We start from the raw sequence: 13,411 nt of genomic DNA, 5'->3' as shown, positions 1-13,411 counted from the left end.
CAAAAGGTAGAGATAATTTTAGTATTGCGAGATTGTGCAGCAGGTTTTAAAAAAAAGATAATAACAGTTTAACAAAAGCGGACATTCTTGAGAGTTAATTGATTCAATTATATATTACATATTGCACTAGTGGTAATAGTTAACTTTGTGTTTTTCTTCTTCAGGTTCTTTTCAATGGCTTATACTTTTTTCTTGAAAAATAGGGAGATAAGGAATCGAAAGGTGGTAAATCTATGCAAAGCCACTTATCACTGGATTAAATAAGCTAGCAAAGTTATTTTATTTATCAAGGTTTTATTGTATAGTACAAAATGACAAACATAGGCTTTTCACAGCAGACAAACAATACTAATCTGGTCACAGTTTGAGAGGGAAGTCTACATTACTTTCAATTATTTCAACTGAATCAAGAACAATTTCAAAAGTACATTAAGAAATTTTAGATATACATATTCCTATAAAAGGAAAACTGTAGAGAAACTGGATAATGAATCAAGATTACTGAGGTACTGAGTTAAGTATCAAATCAGACTGATCATGTGCTGTTATTCTGCATCAACAGGTTGTGACCCACATCTATTTCACACACAGGATGTGTCCACACTTTTTACAAGTGTATTCAGTTACTGTGTAGTTAGCTTTCTGCAACCTGCATGTGAAAGTCAAGGATGCAATTACAGTACATGCACAAAATAGCCACGTAGAAAAATCTTAGGCAAAAGAAGAAATAGAAGAAATTGTTGTGGTTGGCTGTATCGAAACATTAAAATGTTACAATGCATTTATCACTTTGGATGGATATGAATAGTAATTTCTGGAATTTGAAGAAGCTTTCAGAAACTTCAGTAGGGAGAAGTATTTCATGTAATGCACTTTTTTTTAGAAGTCAAATAGCAAGATCTAAGTTATTTCTCAGCATAACATTTACCACACCTCCAATACGCTTTCATTCAACTTTGTGTTACTTTGACAATTGACAGATGAAAATAAATAGGTTTAAAAAAAGTCTTAGAAATCTTTGAAAATGGAGAATCACCATAAGTCAACTGAGAACTTTTACTTTTGAAACAAATGACCACCATAGATGGCACCGAGTTCCTGAAATATTTTCTCACAATTGAAGTGCCAGTTATTTTGCACTCAGTTAAGTTCTTATAAAAACAATTCTCTATAACCTCCCTCCCCAACAACATTCATCCAGACTTCTGCCACTCACAACCAGCTATTAGCTGGCATACAAATATGACTGTCATTCTCGCACCCTCAATTTTCATTTGAAGGGTAGCAGTGATTAAGGTCAGCAAATACTGAAAACATTACCACTAATGGCAATTTCAAAAATGCATTATTTCATGTCAGACAAAATTTCACAGCCTGCAGTCTCTCAATTCCAAATGTACACAAATTATCATGGATGAAACATTTCTTGCATTTTCTTCATATTTACTACTTTTATTCAAAATCATTTCAGATATTAGACAAATCTTTTTCAGATTTTCCTTTGATCGATCCATGGTCAAGAAGCCATGTACACATTCCCCTCCATCATCTGTGCTGCTCATTCAAAAACGAAAGGTGTTATTTGCAATGAACAAACAGAACAGGTGAGTACGACATATTCATGAACTTTGTTAGCTTCTTTCAAATGACAGTGTTCTCTTTTCTCCCCCCAATTCATGCACACAATTTGATATTTAGATCAGCTATGTCCTCTACGAAAGCAAAGTTCCTACTCTAATCATTGCAAGGTACCACTGCTTTAAAAGTAGCTACATCTGAAAAACAAAATGGTCTCTCACACAACCAACACTGCAATTATTTCCAATAAGTTAATAAATTTCAAATATTTCTAGTTATAGATAGTATAATGACACGATTTGCATTTTCATAGAACTCATTCACATTGGCAATGGACTGAGAATCTTTCACAACAATGGACAGCACTCAAGTGTCAAAATCATAAGATAAAATTCACTATAAGGCAATAATGAAGATTATAAGAAACATGTAAAGTGCCTGCTTTCATCACTGTACTGGGCTTTCACTTCTTGGACTCTGAGCGCAACACTGTAGGCACATTATTACAGACCTGTGCAGGCTGGACTTAACAATTCACAATGACATATATTTCTGCATTTAAACAAAATTCTCAACACTTCTAACTATTTTGAAGGTTTCAAAAGGGCATTAATATGTAACACAGTAATCTAAATATGTTGGGTCAACTGATAACTGTGCAAAACATTAACTACATTGTAATCATCTTATTTTCAAAATAGTTCACAATGTATTAAAACACTACAATAAAATGATAGTTACATCACAATGAAATGTGCATTATATGAAGACAGAAATGCTCTGAACAAAATGGACTCACTAATAGCTCAATGTGGAATAAAATGTTTTGAAGTCTTCCTAAAGGTCATGGTGCAAATGTGGAAAAGAATACATAATGCAGCAAACTGCTCATCTCAATAAGAAGTATTGAAAATGTCAAATTTGAGAAAACTGAGACATGTTATAATGAGAAACGTTTGCTACTGTACCTACTTACACAAATCAGAGAAGTGCCATTAAAACTGATCGTGATAAAATATCTATGTAACAGAATGATATTTCTCTTGGTTTGATGGGCGGCTGATGAACAAAGCACTCTCAGTGGAAGTATAAAATACTGTGCAATATAAAACTCATTTCTGGAAATCAGCCTGGGCAGATCTGCAAAAGATGAATGTCCTTGATAGTTCTTTAAATGTCCTGAATAGAAACTTTTACAGGCACAGAATGTTGTTATCCATTACAACCTTATAAAGTGTAGTGTAGACTTCGCCAGCTACATGACCACAAAAATAAATATATTTCACCATCTAGTGGTTGCTTCCTAGATTGCAGCAGGGTGCTTCTTTCTGGCAACCTAGGCAGTCCAGGAAATCTACAACATACAAACTACAGGAGTTTTAACATTACAGCATGAGCCTTATAACTTATATTTACAAAGAAACATCAAAAATATTTTACCACTATTTTTCTTTACAACAGGAATTTTTTTATACATTTCAGACTTTTAGTGCTGAGCTGTAGGCAAAGCCACAGTCCGAGAGTAATAGAGGGCAGTCACATACAAGGAATGTTGCAATTTACGAATGTGCAACTGGTTGTCCAAATACTGGGTCCTTATACTATCTCATAGTGAAGTCACATACATGCATGGCAGCAGTGTCTAATCCATTTACACTTTCTCCAGTCCAGCTATTATATAAAAAGGCATATGTAGATTAGTCCAAGACGAATCTGCACAAATGGCAGTTGTGTGTTTTCAACTTTAAACGTAAAAATATAGTCATTGTAGATCAAACACATTTAAGCCAGTCACATTTTACCTGGAGCATAAGTTATCGGTAGGGAATACATACATATCACTAGTCCTCCTTAACGTACAAATTTTGTTCTTTAAAATATTGAAAAGAAAACTTCCACACTTTTATAAAATTTGATTCTTTTCAAGAACATAACTAGTAACAATAAGCAATGAATGTTGTTTTAAAAATATACACATAGTTTAAACGTCTCTGAAAAATGCACATTTTACTTTTAAAAAATCCAAAATTAGCAATCTGCTGTACCGTATTTCCTCCATCTCTAGTGAGAAGTCTTGATTCATTGGTAGGTAATTTCACAGTTGCCAACTGCCTATCGAGTACTTCACCCAAGTGAGAAGGTGTAAACTTAGATAAGCAAGGTATTGGTTGTGAGAGGTTTGGCCCCACTTCCTCACTCGACCTCTGCACTTCCATTAAGGATCACATAGAAATCAAAAGTAGAAACCCTCACTGATTTCAGCCACCTAACCCATGGGTACTTCGCTTCAATTGCTTCCCTACTTGTTACCAGATGAGTACATAGCATCCTCCTAATCTGTTTGGTTACTCAATGGATCAATTTAGTATGTTATTGGGAGATGCAGATCAATTTTTAAACTGGACAACAATCTTAGCTTTTGATTGATATATGCACTTTGTCTACATGCATACTAAGAACAGTACAAAAGGAAAACTAAGTCACATGGAGGATATGACAAGTAGCACATGGGCAGAACAAGTTTTGATACCGATTATCTCAAATGCAGTCCTCCCCAAAAACTCCATTTCGAGCTTTAGTCCTTTTATACGGAGTTGGACCAAATGCTAAAGACTGTTTCCAACGTCTGAAATTTTAAAACATTGAAAATTTCTACACACATATAAATCAAAAGTACAATTGAAAAATTGTCAGAACATAGGAATTCAGCTTCCCTTTGTAAAACCAAAGCAAAAATTGCAAGATTGGGTGGATTTTGGGTTCAGTTTGTGCTCATCTTGTGGAGTCAGTTTTTTTTTTGACAACCAATGATGAAGTATTAAGGAGAGATAGCAAAGGGATTTCACATCAAGACAAAATAACAGAGGATGATACAGTAGCAGCAGCAGGACAGATTTTTTCTCTTTTAAAACACACTTATTACAGTTTCTTTCATTACACAGCACTTTTGTTTCAATTAATATAAATATAGAGTAAGTGCACATTTTACAATGCACCACATGCTTTGCAACATACATGACTTCTCCATGTCTTCCTGGCTACAGTACAAGAACTGCCCAAGATGCTTTGAAAAGGAAAATATCAGCCGACACCTCATTTTTCTGAAGCGCACCCCCTTCTAACATCCTGAACTGCACACCTGACTCCAAATTCCTAGTTCCCTCCCTGGCTGATTCTCCCCTGAGATCCTAAGTAAAATAGGTATGGGGAGTTGGATCATCAGCCACTGGGATTCAAACACCTGAGGGTAAGATCTTTGCAACTAAGCTAATTGGTTGCTGTTCATAATGCCCATTGTTAACAGTATGAACATCCTTGTTTTCGGCTATTGAACTGATGAACAACTTCTATTTAATCCATCTGAATTCTGACTATACAAATACACAGACTGAAATTTAGAAAACACTGGTCTCTTCACAGGTTTAAAACCAATTTTAGTTTGAACAAGATATACTTAGGCTGGTGTTATGTTTAATAATATTCATCAGACCAGTGAAGGGATTAAATGTCATTCACAAATAATTAGTGGCTTGCATGAATTAAAATACATAATTGAAAATGCACAGATACTATGTTAATTTCTAATCTTATAATTCAGTCTATTAATGACAAGGAGGATCAGTTGCTATATAATAGAGCAAGGCAGATATGATGCAGCAACCAACCAAATACCCAGTTATTTTGCCATTAGAAACTGTTTCAATGTCACAATATTAAAGGGTTATATTGCATTGGAAGTCTACCTTCCTGTAGAATATTCTCACAAAAATACATCTGTTATTTGTTTAGGCTATACTACACAGAACAAGAATAAAGTTTCCATTTTCTCTCAATAAAATACACCATGGGCTGTGAGTTATTGCTGCTTCTAGCCATTGCATGAATACCTACAACTTTATTAATGAATTTGTTGTTTTTTTTCTTTTTACATAGAGTATTTGAAGTTTGTGGAAACTGTAAATATCCATGGTCAGTTTCAGAAATACAAACTTGGCAAAGCTTGCATACAATTAAGCCAATCAAACTCAAATCTATTAACTTTTTTTTTTCGTAATTCTGCCCAATTGTCTCCCCTGAATGATTCTGAACTGAATGGTTCAACACCTCAGCTGGCTGTATGGAATTGACCATTTGTAGTACTTTTCTTCCAAAGTTAGTCAGATTTGTTGCTATTTAACTGATATTATGGACTTAATGATGTGATTATGATTGCAGCTCCACAATAAAAGGAAATAACTTACTGTTGGTTACGATGCAATTAAGATGCAAACATGTTCACTCCCTGCTCTGAATTATTTGTCTCACTCCACAACCTCCAAGCAATAAATTAGGTTGGACAAAAATAACAGTTGCCATTTGGCCATCGTGCTAGAAGATTCATTTAAAAAAAACATAAAATCTTTGGGGGAGCCAGACGTTTTTGCCATAACCATATGACAGGTTTAAAGAGATGCAGATGGGAAGTCCATGGCACAAGTAGAAAATAAGAGCAAATAACAAAGCAAAAAAAAAAATCACAGGAATGTGTACATAGAGTGAATGAGTAAATAATGCAAAGGTAAAATGGTAAGAAACATAAAACAACCATCATCTATCAATAGAGATAAATCTTTTAATACAATAATTTTCCTTGGAGCTGCACCACCGTTTCAATTCCATCAATTTTAAAGCAGCTCTGAAAATAACGAATAGGGAAAGTAAGTGACAAAGTCAGATCAGTCAGTTTTAAATATTATGTAAATTAGAAAAGTATGCAGAAGGGGCCCATTTATTAAATTTATGATTTTTCCTCAGTCAGTTCTAATCATTAATCAGAAGAATGGTTAGGTTTGTGTGCCCAGTGGCTCTTCCTGGATGGGAAATAAAATTCCAATACTTTGGCAGCTAGAAACATTATCGTCCCAAACTTACAAACAACTGCAACAAAAAAATTCTGCATTTCTATGTAATTAATGACCTTAAAATGAGATTTCACATTTCAACAATGCACCTCCCTGTGATTTGCTGCTGAATACTCAAATACAGGGAGCAGAGATCCTGCAGAATCTGGCTAAAAAGAGGAATTTCATGCCAAAGAGACAACAGGCGTACTTCACAGATGGTAAAATACAAAGACAATATACCATAAACTTTCCACAGATGTCAAGTGTTAGATCACATCCATTCTTTAAGGAGCACAAGTTTATAGATAGTAGAAGAACACTACTCAGATGCTGGCACAGAAGTGAAAAATAAAAAGTCACAGAGGAATCAGGTCATTCAGAAAATATCAAGTTTCATTCCAACAGCAAATGCTGCTTTTTAGGACAGAGACTCCATTACAGGCGTGAAGCACAAGCTGCCCGCTATAGGCCCTGGGGCACTTTTAAAGTTTCAATGTGCCAGCGAGTGGTAAATTTGGACATTGTTGAACATTATGCATGTTTGCATATCAACACTTCAGAATTTTTGGTTTGCCTTATCCTTATTCCCATACCATATTTTTACAGATGTCACAACTCATCTATGTAGTAACAATGCAAGTTTGAATTCATTAGAATACTGTTTGAAATAAGTGGTTGTTAGAATATGGACATTTCTAACAATTACAGAAAACTTGTCCAATACAATAAAAAAGAATGACCCTGAGAACATTCCAATTCTATACTCTTTGTATTTTATACAGGCATCAAAGATTACAATGGCCACAGAAGTGACCATTTCAGACATATTAAACTGCAGCACAACTTAACATTTAAAGAACTTTCCTACAAAACTTGTTTGTCGTTACGGTCAATCTCGGTTTTTTTCATTCCTGCAAGAGGATTTTATCAAAGTACTTTTCTAAGCAACAGCAGAACTTTGGTTTAGTTTAATTTATGCTCCTAGAAATTAAAGGACCTCTTCCCAATAAATATAGTGGGACTCTCGAGGGGGATTCAAGATTTGTGTTAAAACATCTTTTAATACTCGTTCACACAGAGCTCACAACATGAATTTCTCTTACACAATAAATGCAACAAATTTATTTTCTCAAATTTTGTCTCATCAGATTGGCTTTTATGGTGCTCGGAGCTATAAATGTTTGCCTTTAATGGCAGAATGCATAGTTTGTGTGGGAACAATTGTCCTGGAATTATAACATGCTCCCTGGAACACAATTAAGAAAAGTAACAATAAAAATGCAAAGGTTTGTCAAGTACTCTGCCATAGACATGATAGAGGGTTTCATGCAGGTCTGTGCCTCCTCAGTGTTAGACCAGGATTTCAATTAATAGTTGATTTAAATAAAAAGTAAAACAAAGGAGCCTGCTGTAAAATAACAGCACAAATATACAATTTTTACTTCATTGCAAAATCTAAATTTTAAGAACTCAAACAGCTCTTGTTTTGGAGCAGGGAGTAACTTAATTGTACATTATATTGCAAATGAGACTGTACAACTTGAACTACTTAAATATTTATTAAAATTTAAAGTGAATCACAATTTCAAGGCAGTGAACTTTGGTGTTTACTCAGGAAAGGAGATGAACTAAGGCAGAACCTATCACTGGTAGGTCAGACAATAGAATTTTCATTCTTCTCCCTAACAAATCATAGCATTGTTACTTCCGAAAAGTATTAATGGCCTGATAATTTACTATAGTGACAAACACTGGCCAGGTCACTGGAACAACTCAAATGCTATTTTTGAAATAATTTCAATGGGACCCTTTACGTACATCTGAATGGTTTAATTTTTCAACAGGAATATGGCCATTTCAGCAACACAACACTGCCTCAATATCATACTGACGTTGCAGTCCAGTTATGAGCTTTAGATCTAGAATGGAGTTTGAATGCTGACTGGACATATTGCCACAACTCAGCCAGGGATTGGCACTATTAAACCAAAAGAAAATTTCTTCATTCAAGGATCTAAGCTTTACTGCATGCATTTATTGTTACAGTCCTCAGACTGCCAGCACATGACTGTGACAAAAGAATAAAGGCTACTGACATTCAAACTAAGTTAGACTGAATAATAAATAGTTCTGAATGTTCAGGGATGTACAGTATTTAAAAAAATAATAAGTGAATTGGAATAAAGCACTTTCTGATAAGGAAACTGCCACAAATGTTAAAAAATTCTTATTTTGACCACTTGGTGAGTTGTATGCAAAATGAGGTACAGGGTGACTCTTATGGGTTATTTAAAAATATTGAATAGTAAATGACAACATACTATTAGTTCTTTTAACATTAGGTGGGGCCATTGGTGCAACATAAGTAAGACAAAGTGTGCAACAGTTTAAGGTGACAAGTCTTTAGCTTGGCTGGATGGCCAAGTGATCTTATGTCAACTAAGATTTTCAGCAATATTTCAAACAAAATGTAACTCAAATGGCTTTAACTCAAATGTGCAATCGCCTGCAGCTTGCTTAATGAACATACAGGATTGTTTTTAAAGTAACGCTGATATAGTACAAGAGAAAACTAGCAATGTTTGAGTGCACAGAATCTTTTCAGTGCAAGATAGTTAAAATTTTGTTTTATTAAATGTTACATTATTAAAAAATCCTAGAGGCAAAGGTACAGCAGCCCCCCAAAACCCAAACGTTTTTACGTCACTGTCTACGTAAGTTGCAACTCAACTGTAGCGCATGGAAAAATCGCTTCACTACATGGCAATGCTTAACAAAAGATAGTGCAGAAACCTGTTTCAATTTTATTGCATGGAAAAGGTTTTCAATCACAAAACATATTGGGTTAATCACCGTTTCATTCTAGCATTCTAGTCCCATAGATAGTTAGGATCAGAATCTGTGACAAACCAAACATGTTTCCAAAAATGAAACCATTCTAAGCATTTAACTTAATGACCAATTAACCAGCCAGCAGCAAGATGGATAAAGCAGTGAATGAATTCCAATTGGACCATGGCTTGGATATTTAGTTTCTAAATTGCTTTTTAGAAAGAAGCTGGTGAATGTCAGCTATTGAAAGATATTCGAACTTTATTTGGGGGAGTTGTAAGGGGAGGGGGTGGTGTGTAAAAGAAATTCCAAATTTCTACAATCCTTACGTTCATGGAAATACAAATCCCTTCTGGTCCATGCAGTACCCTTCCATTAACACTAGATGTACAGCAAAATATTTACCACAAACCATCATCTTGTGGCATTAATTCAACACAGCCACTGCCACACATTTTGGTATAAGGAGTCCCTGGGACCCAGTTTCAACAATCCCTAGTACTAGTCTTGTTCTAGTGATTGGATAATATGTGCCCTCTCCTGGCACCCAAATCATTATTTTGTATCAGTTCAAAATAGTTCAAGGTTGGTGCACCTTTAGTTGTTGGATCCAAAACGGGGACAGATAAACAGCTGATATGAAATAGGGTTTCATTAAATTGAATAGTTCATGTTTTCCCAAACCTTATATGAACTTAGCTTTTCCATGTTTATCTTTCTTAGTCATGAAAGTAGCTTCTTTCACCAATAAGGTGGTTTGGTTTAATCAAAGATATAATTAGAAATCGGTCACACACAAAATGCACACACACCCTTGTCTAAAAAGAACACTGATTAGCTTCTTAGAGATGCAGGAAATGACTGGAGTTGGATTTTAAACGTTGTGCACAATTAAAAAAATGATCATGTCTATGACTAGAATAAATGTCATGAATGAGACTTGCAGGTGATATTGTTATGAATCCAATTTCACAGACAAGACGAGTACAAAACTGAATAGGTGAAAAAGGTTGCTCTGTAAAGTGTGAGGAAAAATACCTCTCCATGTACCATCCAAAAAGGGTCAGATCCTATCCATGTATCTGGGCCCAAAAATAAATGGTTCTTTCCTCTCAAGAAACAAATACACACTGTAAATAAATAGAAGACATCACTGATGTCATGTCAAAAATTAGATTTCCAGTAACTTTTAAAGTAAAATATAAATAAAATATTCTGCGAGACGCCTAGCTCTCACTGAGATAACGATTCCGAATGAATAGTTGCAGGGTGGTGCAATGTGTGAGCACTGAGCAAGCTGTTCACATCTCCAACATCAATACTTCCAAAATCCGTCACAGCAACAGCCATTTTTGCCTGAGCAATGTGTGAAGTGTGGTTTTCAAAATCCACACTGCCAGGGTTATCAGGCAGCCCGGGATTGAATGTTTTCGGCAGAGAGAAATCCATCTTCAATTTTTTTGTGGACATCTCCAATGCTGGTCTATCCAAAATGACTTGATCCAGTTCCAGCTGGAAAAACCCCGATTCTGCTTGACTTAAGGTAACAGTATCACAGTCGTGAGTGGGTGTAACTCTTCCTTGGTCACAGATGGGCTCCAGCGAACAACTAGTTTCAGATTGGTTCACTGGAGAACTGCAGTACTCAAACATCTGGCTGTTACCACTCATGGTGCAAACTGCAATTTCGACATCTTGCTGTTCTGTAACAAAATGTGGTGGGTTGGTAGGGAATAAGTATCAAAAACAAATCAACTCAATAATCTGACATGATGAATATCTGATCATCAACATATATGAACTTACTCTTAAGGGGAAAACCAGTAGTTGTAACATATCTGAATTTCCACAAGGCATTTGATAAGGTGCCACACAGAAGGTTAATAGGCAAGATAAGGGCTTGTGGATTTGGAATAATGTATTAGCATGAATAGAAGATTAGTTTATGGAGCAAACAGTCAGTATAAATGAGGCATCTGAAATTTGCAGGATGGGACTAGTGGAGTGCTTAAAGGGCTAATATTGGAACCTCAGCTATTTATAATCCATATTAATAACATAGGCAAAGTGACAGAGTCACATATCTAAATTTGTAGATGGCACAAAGCTAATTGGAAACCAGAGTTGTGTGCAGGACACAAAGAGGAGTCAAACAGCTATAGAGAGGTTAAATGAGTAGTCAACAGGATGGCAGATGGAATGTAATATGGGGAATTGTAAACTGATTCACTTTGGTGTAAGAATAGAAAAGCAGAATTTTTTGTTAAAAGCTGTGAAGATTCTACATGTTGATGTTCCATCAAACTTTAGAGTGCTCATGCAAGCAGGTATAGCAAGCAAATTAGAAAGGTGAATGACATGTTGGCCTTCATTGTACAAGAACTGTATTACAGGAATAAAGAAGTATCCCTCCAATTGTACAGGGCTTTGTGTGTAGTTTTGATCTCCACATGTAAAATAAGACATATTTGCATTGGAGCCGTACAGCGAAGGTTGGTCTCTAGGATGGCTAAGAGGCTGAGTAAACCGATCCTGCATTCTCTGCAGTTTGGAAGAGTTAATATGTAAGATTCTGAAGAGGCTTGACAGGGCACTGAGGTCATTTCCACAGGCTGGAGAATCTAGAACACAGTGTCAGAGTCTAAGCATAAGGGGTCAATCATTGAGGATTGAGATGAGCAGAAACCGTTTCACTCAAAAGGATTGTGAATCTTTTGAATTCTCCAGAAAGCTCTGAATGCTCCAGTGTTAACTATATTTAAGATTGGGATTAACAGAGTGTTAGTTTCTCAGGGAATCAAGGAACAGTGATGACAAAGTGAAGGCAAGTGAATGGTGGAGCAGGTTCAACAGGGCGGATACGGACAAGATGTTTTCTCTTGTGGGAGAATCTAGTCGTGTGGGTCACAGTTTAAAAATAAGTTTAAGACAGCAATAAGGCGAAATCATTTCTCGGAAGGCTGAATGTCATTGGAACTTTCTTCCTCAAAAGGCAACAGATGCAGAACGTTTGAATAGTTTTAGGCAGAGGTGGATAGATTCTTGATAAGCAATGGGGTGAAAGGTTATTGGATGTAGGTGGGAATAGGAAGTAAGCAGATCAGCTATGATCTTACTGAATGGTAGAGTGGGCTTGAGGGGCCAAGGGCCTACTTCTACTTTTAATTTGAATGTACAACATGCGACACGATTGACTCCTACACTTACCTTGTGCTCTATATGCATAGAACTAAGTTAGAAATAACACTCCTTGAGGTGCAACTAACGTAAAGGCCACAAGGACATTTGGTAAAAAGAAATAACAGGTGTAAATTTAAATCTGAGACGTCTACCCAACTGAGGAACAAAAACATGTTGCAATAATAAAATAACCTCAGCCCCCAAGCAGGAAAATCACAAGTACTAACCCACCTCAGATTCCCAATTTAAATCACACATGTGCATTAGATTAAATGACTAATCTGTGTTACAAGATATTGATCAGAATTTTGCACAGGATAGCAAGTCACAGACTGTGAAAACAGAATTGCAAGAAGGAAATTGCAGTAATTACATTTAAACTAGAGGCAAATAAAACAAAAACAAAGACCAGAAGCAACTGACAACACACTTAAAAAATGTAGGTTCTTTCTAAAGTGCTCTACAGTTTCAAGGTGATGAGCTTTACCTACAAATACTCACAATGTGTCTGGGCACAGAGAAATAATTACCTGAGTTCTGGATGAGTAGTGGATCTTGTTCAGAGTCCAGTCTGCTGGTAGTGGAGGAGATGGGTGGCGAGTTTGGAGTTTGGCTGCAACTCTCACCTTCAATGCCATCCAACTCCTGGTCCATGTAATCTCTTACAAAGGCAGAAAATGATGTTAGTATTACATAAATGTGACCTAAACTTTCAAGCTAGAAAGGAACTGACAAACAAGATTTATGCAAGAAGATAAATATATGTAGAAATTATGTCACAATTTGTGAAAGTTCAGTTCATCACTTTTCAATATGACCTCACATAAACTAAAGCCAGATATTGCTCTCACATGATAGTAGGAACTGCAGATGCTGGACAATCTGAGATAACAAGGTGTAGAGCTGGATGAACACAGCAGGCCAAGCAGCATCAGAGG

At 35.9% G+C, this 13,411-nt stretch overlaps 1 protein-coding gene across 1 annotated transcript in view; it reads right to left on the bottom strand.

The window, feature by feature from the left end:
- Positions 1-283: 283 nt before the first annotated feature.
- The window catches only part of LOC109910447 (mesoderm induction early response protein 2-like), a 59,856-nt gene continuing 46,728 nt past the window's right edge, over positions 284-13,411 (bottom strand). Inside the window, exons 11-12 of the mRNA XM_020509635.2 lie at positions 13,004-13,134; positions 284-10,996 (exon numbers count right to left, since the gene is read on the bottom strand). Of these exons, the coding sequence (XP_020365224.1) occupies positions 10,527-10,996; positions 13,004-13,134 (601 nt within the window). The 3' untranslated portion in view covers positions 284-10,526. The remainder of the gene's footprint in view (positions 10,997-13,003; positions 13,135-13,411) is intronic.

Source organism: Rhincodon typus, chromosome 29 (genome assembly GCF_021869965.1).
Source record: "Rhincodon typus isolate 14 chromosome 29, sRhiTyp1.1, whole genome shotgun sequence".
Taxonomy (NCBI): Eukaryota; Metazoa; Chordata; class Chondrichthyes; order Orectolobiformes; family Rhincodontidae; genus Rhincodon; species Rhincodon typus.
This window is presented reverse-complemented; position numbering and strand designations above follow the sequence as displayed.